General features: G+C 41.9%; 1 protein-coding gene across 1 annotated transcript in view; it reads left to right on the top strand.

Annotated features, from left to right (window-relative positions):
* Positions 1-21280, top strand: part of SLC9A8 (solute carrier family 9 member A8) — a 31163-nt gene extending 9883 nt beyond the window's left edge. The window contains exons 4-6 of the mRNA XM_040437828.1: positions 11871-12091; positions 19363-19509; positions 19840-21280. Of these exons, the coding sequence (XP_040293762.1) occupies positions 11871-12091; positions 19363-19509; positions 19840-19950 (479 nt within the window). The 3' untranslated portion in view covers positions 19951-21280. The remainder of the gene's footprint in view (positions 1-11870; positions 12092-19362; positions 19510-19839) is intronic.
* The last annotated feature ends 3619 nt before the right edge of the window (positions 21281-24899 follow it).

Below are 24899 nucleotides of genomic sequence, written 5' to 3'. Positions count from 1 at the left end.
TAATTCATATGGCCATTGCCCATTATACAAGGTTTGAATCGCCAATTTTATATTAGTTGATAGTTCCACCTGCCCTTGTGTACAGGCCAGAGCCCAGGATATGTTCCTCCCATCAGCCTGCATATTTTCCACGAACATCTTGAAATGTTGAATAACGTCTGTTGCTACCCCAATGCTAGTGTCTATATGCCCCTGCTGTAGGTTACTGATTATTTGATTAATTTCCCTTTGTACCTCAAACCCGTTTTTACTGTTAGATGCTATGGCTGCAAGTTTGGTTTTTAAGACGCTAATATCTGCCTGATTAATGATTCCCATTCCAGCTCCTACGCCACCCAATATTGTGTCGACCATATCCCTTTTTCCTCTGCTCTTCCCATTCCTCAAATGCTGACGAGCCCTAGTGTTTTTGGAAATCAACCATTGATAGAGGGAACGCACCTGATTCATTGTATGTCCTGTACATATTGGATAGTGGGTTTTAATTAACCATAGAGAAATATTAAACCGCCATGTGATAAACGCATATTGAACACCACTAGCCATTGTCTGGGCAGAGTCTAGGTTAACTTGAAAGGGTTGTCCTTCTTCCAGTTGTAAGGCCTTTTGAGTATTCTCAGAATCTTTGTTTGTGCATGGCTTAATATTATCTGGAGTGGCATCAACAATATGCATACCCCCAATCTCTATTTCACGTGTACCACATGTCCAGTGACCGACCATCTCCCTATAAGATTTATATGATTTGGACATAGTACCGATAAGATAATTTCCACCATGTTGAATTGACATATCAATGTCTTTGGCTTCCCCAAGGCTTGTCCTTCTATAAGCCAGGTTAATATTTTTTGGAGTGAACATCGGGTGCATATTGTCATGCCAATATATGCCACATACAAACAAATATTCTCCTTCCCTTAAGTAGTCACTAAATACTCCATATTGAATACCTTTCTGCTCACCCGTATTTGGCAAGTCAGACTCTTCTCCCAGCCAATAACCAGTATCATTGACATATATTGTTGCCATCATGAATGGTTGTAGTGATTCTGGCAATATTCCCTGTGCACCATGCGTTATTGCCAATCTCCCAATATTTGAACTATGATTTACCCTCCCAAAAGAGAAAACCACCCTATACTTGAATTGCCCACCAGGATTCTGATAATATCTCTTGGTTACATCCTTTCCCTCTGGAATGAGTCGCACTTTCCTACTCCTAACTTCGTGATTATTAACTCTTTGTGGCATGTCCATGGTTATCAATTCTGATGGTATCAATATTGCCTTTTCATATTCCCCATCTGGAAACATAAATGTGTCCTCATCTCCTGATTGTTCCAATTCCTGCACTCCGATAACATAGGTGATGCCAATCATCAACAAAACTGTTGTAATCTCCATATCCAGAATCCGGAATTTTCGGCCTGTTAATTCATGCTTCATTTAAGATTCTGGAATAAAAGAACAAGAGAAGCATCACATTCTTATCAGTTACATCCGTTTGCATTGATCTGCATGAACCCACTTCTCCATATCCCTCCTTTTCATGCACTTGGTCCCTTTCTTGTTGTCCACCCGTTTGACCTTTACAACCTGATCACTCAATCTTACTGTTACCAGGAATGGGCCCATCCAATTGGCATCCCATGAAGACTTAGGCACAAAGTTCTTTACCATCACCCTGTCTCCTACTTCTAGTTTAATTGGTGGCCTGCCAGGTTCCTCTTTTGCCTTTGGAGCCATATTGCTGGCCGCAAAGTATAGATATTTTTGCACCTGGTCTTGCAACTGTGCAAGGAATCTTTCCTTTTCAGCACTGTCCCTCATTGGTGTACTAAGCTTCGGGTCTGCAGGGTGGCACAGGTTCATAATTCTACCAGTCATTAATTGATATGGGGTGATTGAAGTGCCTCTTGCCTCTGTACCCCGTATTGCCATTAGAATTGTGGGTAAATGACACAACCAGTTATTTCCAGATTGTAGTACCATTTTTTTAAGTCTTTCCTTTAGGGTTCTGTTCATTCTTTCTACCATTCCTGACGATTGGGGATGATATGGCACGTGAAATTTTTGCTCAACATTTAACATCTCACACATGCCTGTCATGATCTTTCCTGTGAAGTGTGTGCCTCGGTCTGACTCTATGGTCTTAGGGAATCCCCATCTTGAGATGACTTCCCTCCATAGGGCTTTTGCTGTTGCTATTGCAGTGTCTCTCCTCATGGGTAAGGCTTCCACCCATTTAGAAAACACATCAATCACCACTAGCAAGTAACGATACCCTCCAGGAGCACTGGGTAAAGGGCCAACAAAGTCAATTTGTAGCCTTTCCCATGGTCCTTCTGCCAACGGTATCCTGGACAGCACAGGCCTTTGTCCTTTTGGCCTTGGATTCATTTGCGCACAGATTAAACATTCTTGTATAACCCTCACAACAGTGTCTTTCATGTTTTCCCACCAATATTTTGTTTGAATAAACTTTAAAGTACCCTCAGTACCCATATGCCCTGTTAGCCTATGGTTCTCTTTGGCAATGTCTTTTTGATATTGACAAGGTACCACAAATCTAGGGCCGTCTGGGGTTTCTCTGAGCAACAAATCATCCTGGATATTGTAATATTGGGGTTTCTGTGCTGTCTTTTCCCTAATGGAGCATTTGATTTGCTGTAAATTAGAGTCTTTATCCTGCTCTGCTGCTAAGCACGGTGTTGGTGCTTTAACCACAGGCAGGCATTCAAGTTTAAGATCCATTTGGTCTCCGTCCTCACTGTCATGTTCATTCCAGGCCTGTCTTCCCTCAATATCATAGGGAGTCCACCTGGCCCCCATGACAGCTGCCTCTTTGGCTAGTTTGTCTACCTCATTGTTGCCAACCGCAATTTCATCAATGCCCTTCTGATGTGCCTTCACCTTTATTATTGCTACTCTCTGTGGTTCTAAACAGGCTTTGTCCCAAATGCCCTTCAACACTGAACCATGTGCAAGTGTCTTCCCTGATGCATCACTAAATCCTCTTGTATGCCACAAAGGCATGTACTCAGTTAGTGATCTAGTAACATAGGCACTGTCGGAAAAGATAGCAATTGGGCCTGACTGAAAGTGAAAAATGGCTTCTCTTACCGCTTCCAATTCTGCTCTTTGAGCGGAGAAATTTCTTGGGCACTTAATGAGAATTCGTTCATTGGTTTGTGGACACCACATGGCGTACCCTGTGTGAAACTGTCCCTCTTCCCAATACCTAGATCCATCCACCCAAATTTTCAGATCTGCCTTTCCTGCTGTCAGTTTGAATACTTCCTGTGTCTTAGTCCTATGCACCTCTCCACAATCATGTTCCTCACCTTCGTATTGCATCAGTTGTGGCAGCACATAGGTGGTACTGTGTGCCACAGTGATGTTCCTTGGTGTCAGATCTACCAGCCATCTGGCTACCCTTTGAGATGACACTCCACTGAGCGTCCGCTCCAAGAGCATCTTGATGGGAGTGTGAGGTGTTTGTAAGATGATCTTGGCAAACCCCACTATGTGTTCTGTAGCTATCACTGCCCAGTGTACTGCCAAAAGATTTCTGACACAGTCCTCAAATCCTATTTCCACAGGACTCAATAACCTTGATAGGTATCCAACAGGAACCCATTTTCCTTGCCTCTCCTGTAGCAACACAGCCGTAATTGCTATTTTGGAGGCATTTACCTGTATTGCAAAGGGTAAATCTGGGTTCGGATTGCTTAGAGCAGGTGCCTGAGTGAGGCTGATCTTCAGCCTAACAAACGCTCCCTCATGCTCTTGCATCCACCCAAGGGGGTCTGCTTCCCGTGCCTCTCCTTTCAGGAGTTCATAGAGCGGCTTAGCTTTCTCAGCAAATCCCTCTATGAAGTCCCTACAAAATCCAACCATCCCTAAAAACTGCCTAAGGGCTGTTTTTGTGTTTGGCCTCGGCAACTTCTGTATAGTTTCACACTTGTTAGGGTCAGGAATTCTCCCTCCTTTTGAAACTATGACTCCCAAAAATGTCACCGATTCCTTCATTAACTGGGCCTTCATAGGATTTAGCTTAAGGCCTGCTTCTTCAAGAAGTCTCAACAACTCATTTAGTAACACGTAGTGTTCTTCCTTGTTGTCAGTTTGGAGCAATATGTCATCCACATATTGCACAATACAGTCAGGCTCTGAAAATGACAACAATATTCCAACCATGCATTTATGGAAGTATGTTGAACTGGATTTGAAACCCTGTGGCAACCGACAAAATGTGTATTGTTTCCCTTGAAATGTAAATGCAAACTTGTATTGGCAATCAGGATGAATAGGAATTGAAAAATACCCATTTGAGATGTCTATTGATGAGTATACCGTGGAAGATGGCTTAAGTGTTGTCATCATGTCGGGCATTTTGGCGACAACATTTGTAACGGGAGGGGTACACTTGTTTAATGCCCTGTAGTCTAGCGTAGGGCGCCACCCATTTGGTTTCCGAACGGGCCATAAAGGCGCATTGTTTGTAGACTGGCATTCCCTGATTACATTTTGGACCAGCAATTCCTCAATTGTGTTTTTGATATATGGAATTGACTCAGGTGGTATCTTGTATTGCCTCTGGGGAGGGGGATCTGGGCCTTCTACCATCACAATCATATTTGACACTTTGCCACATTGAGTTTTTGATGTTGCCCACACTTTGTTATGTTGCCACAAGATATCAGCCAATCGTTTATCCTCTGTTTTTAATAATGCAGCAGGGTCTAGAGACTCTGCACCCTTGATCGCAGCAATTCCATAGTTATCAGTAACCATTTTAAGGCAGCCTTTATATCGTGATCCTTTCCACAACATCCAGTTACACAGATCAACCATGAGCCCATGTTCCCTCATTACATCTGATCCAATGATAGTACCCTCATGTGTTGGAGACAAGTACAAACTATGCTCCACACCTAGGTTTCCCATGCTTATAGCTACCGGTACAGATTGCCTAGAAGGTACCAATTGTCCACCGAAGCCTCTCAGAAAAATACTTTTACCTCTAGGGTTCATGGTCAAATCCAAATTCGTCAAACTTACCGCTGCCCCCGTATCCATTAAAATATTTGTACGATGGCCCCCTACCGCACCCTGGATACGTGGTCTACCGCCTTTGTCCCTATCTAGCTGGCACACAAGGGACAACACAGGGGCCTGACATCCCTATGGTTTTACATAAGGATTTGTTGGTGGTGGGGCCTTAAATTCCTCTGGCAACTCCGCTATTGCTTTTCCTATCCTTCTGATTTCTTTCAAAAGTGGACCATACAATGTAGCTTCAGGAGGCTGAGATACTCCATCTGCTGCATTATCTAATCCTTGCCTTTGCTGCTGTTTTCTTGGGAAAAAAGCTCTGTCATTGTTGCCTTTCCTATTACTTCTGCATTCTCTCATAGTATGACCTGTATTTCCACATTTGTAGCACTTCCCCATAAATCTTACTTTGCCTTCATTCTTAACTATCTCTGATATTCTCTTCTGAGGTTTGTTGTCATTACAAGTCTCCTGAATCCAGTCCTTTAAAATATTTAGAAAGGCTTGATAGGAATTTGCGTTCCTTAAGGCAACCTTTGTTGGATAGTCAATAAATGTGCATTTATTAGCCATTGAATAAAGAAAACTGCTGTCGTCAGGAGGCATGTCAGGACAGTTATATGTAGCACGAAATAGGGTCAAATACTCACTACAGAAAATGATTGGGTCATCCCCTCTCCTTAATTTTGCATTCTCTAGGGCATTGGTACCTCTAATATCTCTTCCCCCCATTACTCTCTGCAACTCTTTCAGCCTATCACTTGCATTTCCCCAGTTGGAATTGAGTTCTGCAGATAATCCTTTGTGAGTGCCCACAGGAGGCTGTAACTTCTCACAAAGCTGAGAAGGGAGCCATACCCTAAATAAGGCACATGCATCCCTATTGTTCAGATTATACTGCGTAACCACAGCTTCCAGCCTGTTGGAAAGATTAATGGGTGAAGCACTTGTATCAAATTTCCCCAATATTTGGCATAGGTTTGTTTTATCCTGTATAGATAGTGTTGTGGATTGGATACGATTGCTACCATGAATATGCAAACTATCTCTTCTTTGTCTGCTTCCATCTGACACAGGAGTAAATAGAGAGGAACTATGATCTGGGGTTGATTGTGGCCCATCTGCAGTGCAAATAGGCTGCTCCTCCCCCAATTTACGATCTTCTTCCTCCTGTTCAGGGGAACTGTACACCTGTGTTTGATCACCACAACAATGATTATTAGCACTTTCCTGTGATCTCAAGGTCATATTGCAATGTTGTCTATGAATCAGTTGATTATTAACATCATGCAATCGATCTTTAAGTACTTTTACAACATCATCATTCCTTTCTTCTTTCTCTTCTAAAGATGCAATTTTCAGATCTCTAAGTCTACATCTTTCCTCATACTCCTCTATTTCATCCTCCAAATCACAATTCTGTTGAACCAGCCTATCCACTTCCTCTCTGAGATCTTCACACTCACAACCATCATTTTCAGCGCTAGCAATAGCCACAGTGATTCCCTGTTCAACTCTATCCAGCTCACCCCTTAACTGAGCCTTTTCAGAGTACCACTGCAATTCCTTTTGCTCTGCACTCTCTTTCATTTTCATTAGCATGCACAACATATTAGCCAATTTCTCTTTCTTTGCTTTCTTATTTGACTTTCTATGTTTGCTATTTGCATTCTGCTCATCACATTGCTTTATCATATCATTAAACTGATGTGTTAAAGCATCGTTTGTACAAATCTTAAAACTAGCAGATGCATGTTTTTCAACAAATTTATTGACAATTTCCATTTTACTTACTACTACAGGCAACAGAAACAAAATACCACTAACTTACTAGTCAGTAAATGACAATTCACAAAGAAAAATAAATATACCAAAAATGTATTGCAACTAGTAAATACTAATTCATTACAAAACAAACAACACCAGGGACACAGATTTCATAAAATCCTCCCTATGGTAATCACACTCCAAAACCACTATCAGAGTCTCGTGATTTACCTATCCTTGACTGACCGTATCTCATATACCTGATCAACTACAGATCCAAGATCCAGGCCAAGAGTGATCTCCTATTAAAGCATAAGGCTACTTCCCCTTAACATGAGGTTCAGAGAGTTTACTCTCCCTCACTTTCTTCGCAGAGATGTCTGGTTTTTTCCTTTAGATCCTATGAGTACTCCAGTCAACAGGGTACTAACCCTAATTTGCCGGCAACACTTAACAATTCAACAAATACACAGGCCTGAACTGCATAGATTATTACTAACATAAATAACATAACATTGCATATATACAATTCAAGTAAAGGAACTGCTACTCACCAATTAAACGCGTCCGTTTTTACTGATGCAGTATAATCTCGAACTTTAGGTTGATGTCTCAGGTGTTCCTTAGAATTCACGAACCAGCGTGCTACTTGTCCACCAATGACACTTCCCCTTGTTCTGTCTTTCTTTTCAAAGGTTTTGGTCCGGTCTCAATGCAGGATATTCCTTGATCTTTCAATAACTGAATAAAGCAGAATCAAATCGTCTGGGTCCTTCGTAGAGTTCTGTTTTCCACGGTCCCATCTGGGGTGCCAAATGTTGTATCCAAGGGTTTCTGCTGACTATCCTTGTATGTCTTTGAAAGATGAGGAATCCGGATTTAAGCAATGGCTTATTTAATTAATAAAAGTAAGGTAAAAGGTTACAAGATAAATGGATAACAGAGTATAAAGCAAACCTTCCTTCAATGTCCTATACTTGAAAAGAATATAAACATACTAGTACTAGCTTCCTAACAATCAATACATATCTAACTATATCTAACTACCATTGATCTAGTGTATATTATATATCAAATCGAACCACATTCACGCCCACAATTCCACCCCTTACTCCAGTATCTTCCGGCCTTCTTCATTACCATTCGTCCAATGAACTTGCAGTAATCTGATCTGAGTCCACTCCTTCATATTGATGCAGTAACTGCCACCTTCCTGCGGATGGCGCTGGTGTCCTTTTAGTTTGCCTTGGGCCTGAGGCATGGCATATTGTTTCAGCTATGTCAACAGCTGTCCGTCCAAACTTCCTTGAGAATCAGACCTTTTAGGGCCGACAGGATGCCTACACCATTACAAAAGCGCAGTCCATTGTGTATAACACCGCAGGGGCTGGTTTCAAGTCATCAGGACAGGGGAAACAGGAACCCTATCTCATTTCCATTCTTATCACTCAGATGTCAAGCTTATTCACATTGCTATTGTTGCAGCTTTTATGACAGATGCTGTTTACGACAGGATGAAAACAAGATGTTCAGGCTTATTCAGATGTTAGGCCTATTGACATTGCTATTTACACCAGGATGACAGTAGTCCATTGCTCCCCCATCAACACATCCAAGTCTATCAAAGTGTATCAACTTGTATCAAACTCATGTTGACTTCCAACATGCTATATATTTTTTTTGGGGCTTCGGAACGGAGCAACGCATCTTTTGCGGCCCCATTGAAGTGAATGGGTCCGCACCCGAGCCGCAAAACCTGCGGCTCGGATGCGGACCTGAAAAACGGTCATGTGCATGAGGCTTTTTTTTCTAGATTTTTAATATGTGTTTGCAGTAAATCTTGTTGGTGCACAACTCACAGAACACAATTGCATTTTTAACCCCCTTAGTGACATAATTCATTTTAGCCTTAAGAACCAGTAACATGTCCCCCCTTCATGTTCCAGCAGTCAGAACTTTTAAATTTTTAATTCTAAATATATATATATATATATATATATATAATATTTTTTATATTTTTTTCAGAATTAATTGTAGGTTTTTTTTTTTAAACCATTTTGGGGTACATATAGTGTATTAAATAACTTCATTATTTTATTTTTAAGGGGGAAGATAAAAAAAACAGCAATTTTTATATTATTTTGTGGAATTTACAGCGTTCACTGTGTGGTGTAAATAACATTATTACAACTTTATTACGTGAGTCAGTAAAATTATGATAATGGAAAATTTCTATAAATTTTTTATTATTATTTTTTCTCCTCCTTTAGGCTGTCAGCTCCCCAACTGCCCCCTCCCCTCCTCCAGACTGAAGGGGAGGGGGGGGGGGGGGTGGCTGCTTTAACTGCTCATATCTTTGGATAGGTAGCAGATAGATATGTATTGTTTGGAAGCTGGCATTCCAAGCTTTCAAACAACATAAGAATCACAGCATTATCTTCAGTAAATGGGAAGATATCACTGTTAGAAATCGGGAAAGTCGGGAAAGTAAAAGCAGCATTTACCGCATCTATTGCCGACTCAATTTCTAACAGTGATATCTCCTGTTCTATGTTGTTCTAATGTTGTCATTTTGTTCTTGTTCCAATCGGGAGATATCAGCAGCTAAAGCAGACCCTCTTCCCCTTCTGAGCAGAACAGTTACGTGCTTACACCAGAGCCGGACTTGGGCAAAACAGCTAGGTAGTTAAACAGCTAATCAGCGGAGGTGCCAGGATTTGAACCCCCACTGATCTGATATTGATGACCTATCCTGAAGATAGGTCAACAATATCTATAGCCCGGAAAAAAAAAATCCTTTTGAGTTGGAGCCTTTGTTGATCAGACTTGTTTTTCTAGCACATCCCACAGATATTATTATTATTATTATTATTATTATTATTATTAATAGTCATAAATAGCATAGCAACAAACAAGTCAACAATTAAAACAAGAGGAATGAGGGCACTGCTCGTCAGAGTTTACAATCTATGAGGATGATCCATCGGATTGAGATCTGGGAAATGTGAAGGCTAAGTCAACACTTTTCACTTTTTTACTTTTTTAAGCATAACAAATTGTTCAGTTTTCCACCATATTGCCATGTGACAGAAGATCCAACCACAATATCCCAAAAAACAATCCAAAAGGTTGTATTGCATAAAGCATTTTGTTCTCTGTCATTTAGCATATGTAAGAGATACAGAATCTTCCAGGACCTATATCTGTGAGAATCAGAGCAAGGGTTCTTTCACACGAGCGGATGCAGTGCGGGTAATCCACTGCGTGAAAGACTGCCAAACCCCTCTCCGGACAGCAGAGACACGGAGCAGTAACATGATTGATAATGCTCTTTGCCTCTCTGTGACCTTTTTACTACAAAATCACTGTGACAACTTTATCTCAATGTGATTTTGTAGTAAAAAGATCACAGAGAGGCACGGAGCATTATCACTCATGTTACTGCTCCGTGTCTCCGCTGTCCGGAACGGGGCTTGGCACTCTTTCATGCAGCGGATTACCCGCACAGCATCCGCTCGTGTGTAAGAGCCCTAAGGCCACAGTCACACAAACGTGGATTTTCACAGACCGTGGTCCGTGAAAATCCACATGTGTGAATGAGGCCTAAGAGAAAAGGAGCTAGATACACACTAATGAAGTATACACACGTACAGTCACCTACCCGTGACTATCCAAAAGGTTGTATTGCCCAAACCATTCCTTAATAGTTTTTGCAGTGGGGTAGGGTACATTATCCTGCTGAGAGGGGACAATGCTATCAGGGAATATCTTTGCTATGAAGGGGTGTACTTGGTGTACAGCAATGTTTAGGTCAGTGGTATGTGTATGTCTCAAACTAAAATCCACATGAATGCCAGAACCCAAAGTTTCCCAGCAGAACATTTGCCAGAGCTTCACACATCTTCTGCTGGCTTGCCTTCCTATAGTGCATTCTGAGACAATTTCTTCCCAAGTTAAAGGGGTTCTGCACTTTGTTTTAACTGATGATCTATCCTCTGGATAGATCATCAGCTTCTGATCGGCGGGGGTCCGACACCCGGGACCCCCGCCGATCAGCTGTTTGAGAAGGCAGCGGCGCTCCAGCAGCGCCACGGCCTTCTCACTGTTTACCGCCGGCCCACTGACGTCACGACTAGTATCAACTAGCGTGGGCGCGGCTAAGCTCCACTCAAGTGAACAGAGCTTAGTTGATACTAGTCGTGACGTCAGTGGGCCGGCCGTAAACAGTGAGAAGGCCACGGCGCTGCTGCCTTCTCAAACAGTTGATCGGTGGGGGTGTCGGATCCCCGCCGATCAAAGTGCAGAACCCCTTTAAGGGACACAAACAGCTGTCCACATGATGTAAATTTGTGATTAATCAGACCAAGATCACCTTTCCAATTTCTCCATGCCCTAGTTCTGATGCTCATTGTAGACACTTCCAGCAGTAGGTGCCAGGATTAAAGAGGACCTGTCACCACTCCTGACATGCCTGTTTTAATAGCTTTATACGTTCCTCATGTAATAACGATTCTGGAGCATCTATTCTTATGGCTCTATGTTGTACCATTCTTTTATTATTTCTACTAGATGTTATGAATGAATTGCTATTAGTAAGGGTACAGAGGGGAGGTAACAAGCTGGAGGTGTGTACCAGCACAGTCTCAAAATGGCAGCACTGATTGGATAGAGTGAGACTGTGCAGGTACACACCCCCAACTGGTTACCACCCCTCTGTACCCTTACTGCAGACTGCTAGCAATTCATCAATTTCTTCTAGTAGAAATAATACAGGAATGGCACAACATACAGACATAAGAATAGATGCTCCAGAATTATTGTTACATGGGGAATTAAAACAGGCATGTCGGGAGTCGTGAAAGGTCCTCTTTAAAGGCGCTTTCCGGGACTTTAATATTGACAACCTTATTCACTTCACCTGTTAGTGGTTTAAATATTTTGGCTGATTGGTAGATATTGTCTTAGGTGTCCAAATATACCTTGGATCTGAAGAAAGGTGACCAGTGTGTTTCATGACCTTATAACTTAGGTGTTTCTCTTGTCAGGTTTACGAGGAGCTATTCCATACGCACTGAGCCTTCACTTGGAGCTGGAGCCGATGGAGAAGCGTCAGTTGATTGGCACTACTACTATTATCATTGTGCTCTTCACCATCTTGCTGATGGGTGGAGGCACCATGCCTCTCATCCGACTCATAGACATTGAGGAATCAAAAGCTCGGAAAAAAAGCAAGAAAGATGTCATTCTGAGCAAAACTGAAAAAATGGTGTGTACTGGTGGGTGGTGAAGGAGATAGGTACTTTCTCAGGGTGATTTCATTAGTGTTGCTGATCACCGCTATATGTGCCCACACTGAAGGACACCGCAATCATCCTTAATCATCCTTAAGGTACTTTCACACTTGCGGCAGAGTGATCCGGCAGAACTTATGCCAACTGATGGCATTTGTAAGACTGATCAGGATCCTGATCCATCTTACAAATGCATTGAAATGCTGGATCCGTCTTTCCGGTGTCATCCGGCATTCCGATATTTTGAACGCCGGATCCAGCACTATTGCATTTCTGAAGAAAAAAAATGCCGGATCCGGCATTCAGGCAAGTGTTCAGTTTTTTTTGGCCGGAGATAAAACCGTAGCATGCTGCGGTTATCTGTCCTGATTAGTCAAAAAGACTGAACTGAAGATATCCTGATGCATCCTGAACGGATTACTCTCCATTTAGAATGCATTAGGATTAAACTGATTAGTTCTTTTCCGGTATTGAGCCCCTAGGACGGAACTCAATGCCGGAAAAGAAAAACGCTAGTGTGAAAGTACCCTTAGTCTTTGCTTCTAGTGTACGGAAACATTCCTTTATTCTGGCATCTAATAATCTAGCACTAGCTTATTTCTGAGACATATTGAAACCAGTTATAGTGAAAAGATTTTAAAGGCAATCTGTCACCTCAGACAAGCCCTATAAAGTCAGTACTGTCTGTAATTTGTATGTGATACTCACCCCTGTTCCACAACTGGCTTAAAGGTCCACAACAGCGGAATACTTCTCAGTGAGTCTTCTTCATTATGAGCTCATGCACAGGAGTGCTCTCAATACATTCCATGGCTGTTTTAAGTGTGCACAATGGAGGTGGAGATTAACATACAAATTACTGATCTGAGCAGCGGCAGGTGTACTGTACTTTATAGGGCTCGTCTGAGGTGACAGGATTCCCTTCGAGTTCGGTATTAAAATCTTCCTGCGGTATGATTTCAGTATGATGCCTTCTTAACACCTTCCTGCAGTATGATGCCAGTATAATGCCCCCTTACTACCTTCCTGCAGTATGATTTCAGTATGATGCCCTCCTAATACCTTCCTGCAGTGTAATTCCAGTATGATGCCCTCTTACTACCTTCCTGCAGTGTAATTTCAGTATGATGCCCTCTTACTACCTTCCTGCAGTGTGATGCCCTCTTACTACCTTCCTGCAGTATGATGCCCTCTTACTACCTTCCTGCAGTGTAATTTCAGTATGATGCCCTCTTACTACCTTCCTGCAGTATGATGCCCTCTTACTACCTTCCTGCAGTATGATGCCCTCTTACTACCTTCCTGCAGTGTAATTTCAGTATGATGCCCTCTTACTACCTTCCTGCAGTATGATGCCCTCTTACTACCTTCCTGCAGTATGATGCCCTCTTACTACCTTCCTGCAGTATGATGCCCTCTTACTACCTTCCTGCAGTATGATGCCCTCTTACTACCTTCCTGCAGTATGATGCCCTCTTACTACCTTCCTGCAGTATGATGCCCTCTTACTACCTTCCTGCAGTATGATGCCCTCTTACTACCTTCCTGCAGTGTAATTTCAGTATGATGCCCTCTTACTACCTTCATGCAGTATAATTTCAGTATGATGCCCTCTTACTACCTTCATGCAGTATGATTCCAGTATGATGCTCCCCTACTCCCTTTCCTGCAGTATGAATTCAGTATGATGCTCCCCTACTCCCTTCCTGCAGTATGATTTCAGTATGATGCTCCCCTACTCCCTTCCTGCAGTATGATTTCAGTATGATGCTCCCCTACTCCCTTCCTGCAGTATGATTTCAGTATGATGCTCCCCTACTCCCTTCCTGCAGTATGATTTCAGCATGATGCTCCCCTACTCCCTTCCTGCAGTATGATTTCAGTATGATGCTCCTCTACTCCCTTCCTGCAGTATGATTTTAGTATGATGCTCCCCTACTCTCTTCCTGCAGTATGATTTCAGTATGATGCTCCCCTACTCCCTTCCTGCAGTATGATTTCAGCATGATGCTCCCCTACTCTCTTCCTGCAGTATGATTTCAATATGATGCTCCCCTACTCCCTTCCTGCAGTATGATTTCAGTATGATGCTCCCCTACTCCCTTCCTGCAGTATGATTTCAGTATGATGCTCCTCTACTCTCTTCCTGCAGTATGATTTCAGTATGATGCTCCCCTACTCTTCCTGCAGTATGATTTCAGTATGATGCTCCCCTACTCCCTTCCTGCAGTATGATTTCAGTATGATGCTCCTCTACTCCCTTCCTGCAGTATGATTTCAGCATGATGCTCCTCTACTCCCTTCCTGCAGTATGATTTCAGTATGATGCTTCTCTACTCCCTTCCTGCAGTATGATTTCAGTATGATGCTTCTCTACTCCCTTCCTGCAGTATGATTTCAGCATGATGCTCCCCTACTCCCTTCCTGCAGTATGATTTCAGTATGATGCTCCTCTACTCCCTTCCTGCAGTATGATTTTAGTATGATGCTCCCCTACTCTCTTCCTGCAGTATGATTTCAGCATGATGCTCCCCTACTCTCTTCCTGCAGTATGATTTCTGTATGATGCTCCCCTACTCTCTTCCTGCAGTATGATTTCAGTATGATGCTCCCCTACTCCCTTCCTGCAGTATGATTTCAGCATGATGCTCCCCTATTCTCTTCCTGCAGTATGATTTCAGTATGATGCTCCCCTACTCCCTTCCTGCAGTATGATTTCAGTATGATGCTCCCCTACTCTCTTCCTGCAGTATGATTTTAGTATGATGCTCCCCTACTCTTCCTGCAGTATGATTTCAGTATGATGCTCCCCTACTCCCTTTCTGCAGTATGATTTCAGTATGATGCTCCTCTACTCCCTTCCTGCAGTATGATTTCAGCATGATGCTCCTCTACTCCCTTCCTGCAGTATGATTTCAGTATGATTCTTCTCTACTCCCTTCCTGCAGTATGATTTCAGTATGATTCTTCTCTACTCCCTTCCTGCAGTATGATTTCAGTATGATGCTTCTCTACTCCCTTCCTGCAGTATGATTTCAGCATGATGCTCCCCTATTCTCTTCCTGCAGTATGATTTCAGTATGATGCTCCCCTACTCCCTTCCTGCAGTATGATTTCAGTATGATGCTCCCCTACTCTCTTCCTGCAGTATGATTTTAGTATGATGCTCCCCTACTCTTCCTGCAGTATGATTTCAGTATGATGCTCCCCTACTCCCTTTCTGCAGTATGATTTCAGTATGATGCTCCTCTACTCCCTTCCTGCAGTATGATTTCAGCATGATGCTCCTCTACTCCCTTCCTGCAGTATGATTTCAGTATGATTCTTCTCTACTCCCTTCCTGCAGTATGATTTCAGTATGATGCTTCTCTACTCCCTTCCTGCAGTATGATTTCAGCATGATGCTCCCCTACTCCCTTCCTGCAGTATGATTTCAGTATGATGCTCCTCTACTCCCTTCCTGCAGTATGATTTTAGTATGATGCTCCCCTACTCTCTTCCTGCAGTATGATTTCAGCATGATGCTCCCCTACTCCCTTCCTGCAGTATGATTTCAGTATGATGCTCCTCTACTCCCTTCCTGCAGTATGATTTCAGTATGATGCTCCCCTACTCTCTTCCTGCAGTATGATTTCAGTATGATGCTCCCCTACTCCCTTCCTACAGTATGATTTCAGCATGATGCTCCCCTATTCTCTTCCTGCAGTATGATTTCAGTATGATGCTCCCCTACTCCCTTCCTGCAGTATGATTTCAGTATGATGCTCCCCTACTCTCTTCCTGCAGTATGATTTCAGTATGATGCTCCCCTACTCTCTTCCTGCAGTATGATTTCACTATGATGCTCCCCTACTCCCTTCCTGCAGTATGATTTCACTATGATGCTCCCCTACTCACTTCCTGCAGTATGATTTCAGCATGATGCTCCCCTACTCCCTTCCTGCAGTATGATTTCAGTATGATGCTCCCCTACTCACTTCCTGCAGTATGATTTCAGCATGATGCTCCCCTACTCCCTTCCTGCAGTATGATTTCAGTATGATGCTCCCCTACTCCCTTCCTGCAGTATGATTTCAGCATGATGCTCCCCTACTCCCTTCCTGCAGTATGATTTCAATATGATACTCTCTAACTACTTGATCATTGGTCCCTTACAATTTATATATATTTTTAGCACCATTTTACCTTTACAACTCTTTTGTAAAACCTCCCCATAATCTAGAATATCAGATAATCTGGGCCCATCAAGTCTTGTGATGCTGGATTAAATGAATTTTACTGCTTAGTAGCTCTCTGTTATTTTTTGGCTGCAGCTTATTGTTAGATGAATATACTAGATAACTCCCGCATTTGCGTCTCCACCATCCAGAGAATACCCTCATAGTATAACAGATACACAGGTAGCATGGCACAGTAGGGCAGGGCTGCCATCAGGAATTTCAGGGTCCCATACAGGCATACTCTTTTGGCCCCCTACCAGCCCTTCTCACATTCATAGCCATAACATCCATAACTTTTTGTTTTTGTGTCAGGCCAGTTTGCCATACTTTTACTCTGTTTACTGATCACCCCAAATAAAGTGTTCCCTACATTAAACGGGTTATTGTGATTGCAGGGATGCCAAATACTGTTTTGTGATATTTCATAGTCAATAGGTTACAAAAATATATTTATTGTAATGATTTATGCTCAGTTATTATTTTCGGTAAAAATAACTTTGCAGAACAATGTAAGTTTTACAATTAAAGAAAAGTAAGCTGGAAAGGAAAAATAATTTTTTTTCTGCCATAACATTTAGTAAAGAAGTTATGTCAGGCAGAATTTGAACCCCAGACCCCAGGCAATAGACTTACCACTAGTCTGTAGCACTGTTTTCTGTGCTTAAAAAGCTGCAGCGTAACTATTATTCAGTATTGTGCTTAGTAAAACTATGAGGCATAATAATAGCAGAGACAGAACATTTCTATAGGGGAGTGGGTAAGACTGCTGTACAGAAGGTTTGGGTTGAAAGACCTGTAAAATAATCTTTATAGTAAATGTTGTGGCAGAAAAATAGAATTTTTGCTTTCCATCTTTTTTCTTTTATGGCAAAATTTACAATCTTCTGCAAAGTTATTTTACAAAACAAAATAATAAAGAAAAGACCATTACAGGTTTTGTAACATACTTGGTATGAAATATCACATATTTAGTACCCCTGTAGTCGCAATTATCAGTAGAATATAGCAAACGCATTATTTATGGTGATTGGTAAATGGTGCAAATTTTTTTTTCTCTTCATTTCAAGAGGACCTTTCACCATAATAAAACCTCTAAACTGACTATAGAGACGTGTAGAGCGGCGCCCAGGGATCTCCCTGCACTTACTGTTATCCCCGGGCGTCGCTCCGTTATCCCTGGACTTTGTGTGGCTGTCATGGCCCATAAACAGGTAGGAAATAGCGTTAGGGACCACTCAAATGAGACGACCTTGACGCGGTGAGTGGCTTATTACGCTTTGGCCAAAATGTACACCAATGTCTCATCCAGCATGGAGGCAGAATGCTGGATGTAGTGTGCGATCACGTTTGCATTTTCCGTTTTCCGGTTATAGCCTCCGGTATCATCATAGTTAGGCTCCACTTAGGGGAACCTGACGCCGTCTTTCTCCTATGCTGTAGCGCTGGCCAATCGCAGCGCTCAGCTCATAGCCTGAGAGTTTTTTTTTTCTCTCATGCTATGAGCTGAGCGCTGCGATTGGCCAGCGCTACAGCATGGAAGAATGAGACGCCGGCAGGTTCCCCTGGGTGGAGCCTAACTATGAAGATACCGGAGGCTATAACCGGAGAACGGAGCGACGCCCGGGGATAATAGTAAGTGCAGGGGGATCCCTGGGCGCCGCTCTACACGTCTGTATAGTTAGTTTAGAGGTTTTATTATGGTGAAAGGTCCTCTTTCAGTAACATACCATATTTTTCGCTTTATAAGATGCAGGTTGAGAACCTAGGTTTTTGAGGAGGAAAATGAGAACAAAAATCATCTTATCAGAGCTCACATCAGACGCCTGTCGGACCCCCATCACAGATAAATAAATGAACTTACCACTCATGCTCTGCTCCACTCTCCTGCATATCATAGTATGCGCACTACATCCTGACGCAGTACGCAGTCAGGACACGTGCAGCGCCCGGAGGAAGACCAGGAAGAGGGGAGTACAGGCAGCGCTAGCAGAGCTTCACTTACCACTTCCTGCGCCTCCTGCATACTTCTGAGCGCTTTCATAATAAAAGTATTCACTAGTATTCCCTTTATAAGATGCACTGCCATTTTTCCCCCACTTTTGCATCTCATAAAGCGAAAAATACGGTACAATTCTTTTTTTTTAAAGGGGTTGTCTCTTGTTACACATTGGTGGCATATTGCTAGGATACATCAATGTCAGATAGGGGCGGGTCCTACCTCTGCTACCTGCACCTATCTCCAGAACAGGACCCCTGAAGAGAGCAGCCGCTCATAAACAGCTGCCCTCCATTCATGTCTATGGAACTGCCGAAAATAGCTGAGCACTGGCGGCTGTCTCCAGAAGTCCCATAGAGCATAGTGGCCATGCTCGCACAGCGTGCTCTCCATTCATTTCTATGGGACTTTCAAAAATAGCTTTGCCATTGGCTTTTTTGTGAACTCCTATAGAAATAAATAGACCACACAAGCGCGGTGCACTCTCCTTCACTTTCAGGGGCCCCTTTTGGAGATAGGTGTGAGTCTCAGAGGTGACACAACCCCTTTAATATTATGTTTGTCGGGTAAATAGCTTTTAAAACACAGAAAGTTCAGTGCAATGGTAACTCTTCTGTCTGCCATACAGAAGGTCTGTAGTTCAAATCCTAGTTGAGACCTGTAAATAATTAGTTTAGTAAAAGTCTATGTGCTGAGAGAGGGCCCTTCCTCCAACCCATATGCAGCACAACTTCATTAATATTCACCACTCTGAAGTGAATACCCATGAGACGGCCAGGCCTGCAGTACTGCACTGATGGCGTCCCTGCTGTAGGGTACAAGTACTGGATAGACCTCCAGGATGGTGTCCTTTCCTGACGACATTTGACTTTGATCCCTGCCTTTTGTACTGTGGCCTTTGATTGCTGTTTTGTGGAGCATGGCCATTAAGTCACAGGTTACCACTATATGCATGGAAGGATGACCCTGTTTGATTCAAAAGTGACCCACAGCCTTTCGACCGTCCTCTCACTGTCCATTGTTTTTGCAGGGGAACACAATAGAGTCTGAGCACCTGTCCGAGCTGACGGAGGAGGAATACGAGTCTCAATACATCAAGCAGCACAATCTCAAGGGTTTCATGTGGTTGGACGCTAAATACCTAAACCCATTCTTCACACGCCGGCTAACACAGGAGGTAACCTGCATGTGTGCAGTCACTGTCAGTTATGTCCTAATTTGGGATGCCATATAATGACCTTACATTGCCCTCCAGCCATGAAGAGCGCTGTAGACACACAGTGCTGCCACTACCATTGGCCTACATTTACTCTATGTAATCATAACTCAAGTGGTGCAGATGATATGCCGTTCACTCTGCAGTCAGCTGATGGAGGAGCACCCAACTCCTGAGCCCTTGGTGGTTGGGATGAGGCACTGCATGGGGGGGGGGGGGGGGGTTGCAGAGCTCCAGGTTCTAGGGGTCTTCTTATTGTTTCAATGTGTGTTCTCACCCTCTATCATTCAGGATCTTCATCATGGACGCATACAGATGAAAAGCCTCACTAACAAGTGGTATGAAGAGGTGCGGCAGGGTCCATCTGGATCCGAGGACGAAGATGAGCAGGAGCTCTTATAATAATGGGCGTTGTAGACTTAAATATATAAGCGGTCATATACACTGGAGGTTGCTTCACCAGGCCTTGCCCTTGTCTCCACTGTGCCCCACCCACTTGGATTTGGACATCTTGAGCCTCCCCTGTCTAGAAAGGACTATAATGTGATGACCTAGCAGGTTGGCCAGAGAGTCCTCACACAACTCTGAGTCACTGGATTCTGTGATTACATATAAAGATTTTTCTAAAAGAAAATGATAACTTATTCCCAGCAAAAGTGGAGGTGTAGCCAGTCTGAGTGTTTATTCAGCACAGGTTTGAAAAGAAAAGCAGTGACCTGACTGGTTGACTTGCCTTCAAGAGGAGCATTTTATGACGCATTATGTGATGGCTCCTTTGCTTTGTTCTAATCTCTTCTGTGTCGGTGTCAGTGATTGGCCGATGCCACTTTATTTAGTCTCCTCTTCAGTGTTGGACTCCTCCCCTCAAGTGCTAAATAAGGCTTTATAGGTCTCACGGAGGGCATATCTTATGTGCCCTATGTTTGACCCTGCCTTTGTACAAGCACCTCCATGGCTTACCTCCAGATGCCCCCTCCATACAGCTTCTTCACTTACGTTTATGAGATATTTATGAGTTAAGATGTGGAGTGGCTGGCCACGGGGTGGCCACTCCCTGTGTCTTCACTGTGAGCACCGTCTAGCGGTGTATATGAAGTAAGGTCGCCATCTCATGGGCTGCACAGGACTTGTTTACAAGGTATTTATTTCTCAGATTTTCCAGTTTTGGATGAATAAGGATCTGGGTGAATCTTCAGGTGAAGGGATATAAGTGCATCCTAGCAATCCATGAATAATATTATTTATCCTATTAATGAAGAGAAATGTCTGTTTCGTTATCTTTAATCGCTTAAATAAATGATTTCCTTATTTTCTTATAACTTCCTTTTTAGACGTGTCAGTGACATCTAGTTATCCCCACAACCTTGTGTCTTACTGATGAGGCAGAATACGAGTTATTTGCTGTATCTTTTAGTGCCACAAGGTGGCAGCGTATACTTACAGTAGCCAAAACGGCATCCCAGCAACTAAGTGTACTATTACATCGGTGCTAGACTTCTATGCAAGGGTCAATATAAGGACTGAGATCCTCTACATGGATAATATGTATGGACTAAATATTTTAAGGTTCTCTGGAAAAGTACATGAATAAGGGTGACTGCTAAGTGCTAATCTGTGCCTATGATAGAACATAAGGGTATGGCCACACAGTCAGGTTTCTGCATTGGAAGCCAAGATCAGGAGTGGATCATAAAAGGAGAGAAAGTATAAAGGACAGAAAGGACAACTTCTCTTTTTTAAACTCCTGATTTTGGCTTCCAAAGCTACGTGCAGAAACCAGAGTGTGTGGCCGTGCCCTTAAGACTCACTGTGTTTGATCAGTGATTTCCATCAGTAATTACGAGCCAAAACCAGGAGTGGAGCCTACACAGAGCTAAGGAATAATGGAAAGATTTGCTCCTGTTCTGTATTTTTGAACCAAACCTGGTTTTGGCTCACAATTACTGATGGAAATCGCTAAACTGATGTGTGAAATGGACCTAACAGTTCTACAATAGCCATGAAACACACAGGACCCAAAGCCAAGAGAAATGTATTAAATACTTTTATATTACATTTATATTACAATAAGTATATCTGGGACGTGCACAAATAATCAGCTGTGCGAAGTCTTCATGCAGGTTGCCGAGTGTAAGTAAAGGGCATCATGCCAGCATTGGCATCCCAGCAGCTGAGTGTAGTATTATAAAGACACTTATATCCTCTATGTCAGGCATCCTCAAACTGCGGCCCTCCAGCTGTTGCAAAACTACAACTCCCAGCATTCCCAAACAGGCTACAGGTATCAGCCTACAGCAGGGCATTGTGGGAGTTGTAGTTTTACAACAGCTGGAGGGCCGCAGTTTGAGGATGACTGCTCTATGTGGTAATGAATAGGGGACTAAATATTTCAAGGTTCTTGGAAAAGAGCACATAGGTAAGGGTGACTCTGCTATATCACAGCCCATGAAGCACAGAGGACCTCAAGCCAAGAAAATGTTATTACAAAGCGTGATAAATAAATGTATATTAAATATGGCCTATCTGGGACATACAGAATAATCAGCTGTGAAGGAGCTCCATGCAGGTCAGCACTGTTTCCACTGACGCTGGAGAAGGTGTGCAGTCTGCAGATTGTGATTGGTGTTTGTGTGGGTTATCCTCCTGAATGTATGATATGGATTCCTGAAAAACCCCCACACTTTGCTATTAGATGACTGTCACATCATGATCTCCACTAACATTATCCACCTTGCCTCCTAAGGACAACCACTGAATGGTCATAAAATGGCCTGCTTGTCACCTGTGCTTCCCCTGTGAATATAGGTATTTTTCCAAATTATCTTTGTAATATAAGTAACATGAACAGATTAAATTGTAAAGATCATGAAGACCATTACCTGATCTTACTAGATTTTTTGTATATTTTATCATCTTGTCAAAAAGATACCTTTCTGTAGCACTTGAGATCTAGAGAGAAATTAAACTGGAGAGTAGTGGTTGTCCAGTGTAAGAGACCAGGCTTGGTGTGGAACGTACACAGCCCTCCAGTAGATTCGCTTGGTGATACATATCTTTCTTAAGCTGTTCCCAGGCCACCTAGTTGCTCACAATTTTCTTTTGGTGCTTTGTGCAGCAATGGATGGCTTGGTAGAAGAGTTCACGTACCATTATGGCTGCAGATTTAATCAGTAATTTCAATGTCACCATGGACTGGGTACTATGACGTGTTTCCAGGCATTGAGAGATTGTGGTGGTGGTTCAGCTGTCTACATCAATGAATTAATGGTCTTGTAAAATTCTACATACACTGGTTTACATCTCCCCACCATTAGATGCTGTGATCATTCCTGAAAGTGGTAACAAAATTAATCTACTTAAGACAAAATTGTAGAGGTGACAAGTGCCTAGGAGACTCCTTTTGGTCAGACAATCATCCACCTATCTCTAGAATGGAGCTCCCAAAGTAAAAAGGAGCATACAGCACGTGCACGCTCAGCTATTCTTGGAAGTCGCTTAGATTGAATGGAGAGCACACTGTGCAAGTGAGGCCACCACTCCATTCTGTCATATATCTTTCATATGAAAAAGAATCTTCATATAAAAGAGAGGATAAAAAAAATGTAAAAATTATATTATCCTTCAGGCGGACATATAAAAAAGCCTCTAAGTTCTTTTTATCAAGTATCTTAATTTGATTTGTGCAAGCAGTGAAACAAAGGGACAATTGTATATGCAAAAATATATAATCGTTTATTATAAAAACAAAGAATATAAAAATAATACAATTGTAAAACAAATGATGAAGTTACAAAGTAACACCCAAAATGTACCACACGGTGGTGTTAACACACCCCTATCTGATCACAGTATGATTTATTGATTTATGACAACCAGTGTCATACTTTTAACAAACGGACTCGTATACCAAGAGAAACTTAGGATCTTCTGTTATCAAACAGGCTATAACAATAAAACACAGATTTACAGGAAAATAACTGTTATAACTTGACTCTGTTTTCCTATGACCAATCAAAAATATGATATTAATATGATAAAATATTCAGCTCGGCAATCAGACTAAGGAAAATAACTTTCCAAGGGTTTAGTCCTCTTTTCAAATAATGTCAGATCTTCCATTAACAATATGCATCTTTGCTAAGAGAATAATCAGCATTATGGAGGCACTTAAGACTATATATTCCCATAGTATGGGAACTCTTGGCTATATACCGAGAGAAATATCTCATTAATATCATGAGTAGTAAACAAAATATATGTTACCGGGTCAAAGGTAGACAGAGTTCAGATGGGATCAGTTCTGAAGAACTTTCCTAGTAATCCAAAAAGAATAATCCAAGTTTCTTCTGGTAAGGTTTTTCTTTTTGATTGAATGAATGGATGGATCAATGGATATATGGGTCTTTTTCTCTAGCTCTCTTTTGCTACTCCGCACACGAGTAATTATTCCCCCCCTTATCTAAAAATCATCCCCTTTTAGATTAGGGATTCCCAATCAGGTAAGGTGGGTGTATTCGTATGCTAATAACATCATGATGTCATATCAACTCCTAATATGGTATAGAACAAATAATGAAATAATATAATATTGTCCATCTGCCTCCAGATGGCACTGCGGTACTGTAGATGAACATCACAACTTTTAAGCATTAAAATTAAATATCTAATAATATGTTCACATGAACTCGTTGACCTTTCTTACTATAAATCATTGAGGAAGGTCTTTTCCTGACACTTTTAATTACCGATATCCTGGACTTGTTGGAGTTGACTGTCTTCTCCTATCTTTTTGAAATATGGGTTGACTTGATGAAAATTTTATATAGCGGCTTTGATGCTTGGCATCGGAACTTGTACATTTCACTTATCTACATCCATGAATAACTATTGTTTTGAAATAGCATTTTTATATCCCAGAAATCCAATTAACATAAACTCACTTGTTTCTGTACCTTCTACAATACCTTCTAAATGGTAAATACATGGTATGACATATATATAAATCGATACATTGTTACACATAGATAACACATTATATGAATTATTGATTAACATATGTTGTAAACTAAATATACCCTGCAGAGATATAATATATATATATATATATATATATATATATATATAATATAATTATGAATATATAAATTGAACCTCATACAGCAGGTGTGCCTCAAGGATATGAGTCCTTATCAAGTAACCTTGTTCCCTCCAGACAGACATGTCTTAGGGAGTTGACTTACTCCTTACAGATGGTCCCATATCTTTAGCAATAACTTTTAAATACAATGTCTGTTTATGTTCATAATTATATAATAATTATATTTTTATATAAACTGAACTTGCCATGAACT

The sequence above is a fragment of the Bufo bufo genome, chromosome 6 (assembly GCF_905171765.1).
Source record: "Bufo bufo chromosome 6, aBufBuf1.1, whole genome shotgun sequence".
NCBI lineage: Eukaryota > Metazoa > Chordata > Amphibia > Anura > Bufonidae > Bufo > Bufo bufo.
Note: the sequence above shows the minus strand (reverse complement) of the source record. Positions and strands in the feature narration are given on the sequence as shown.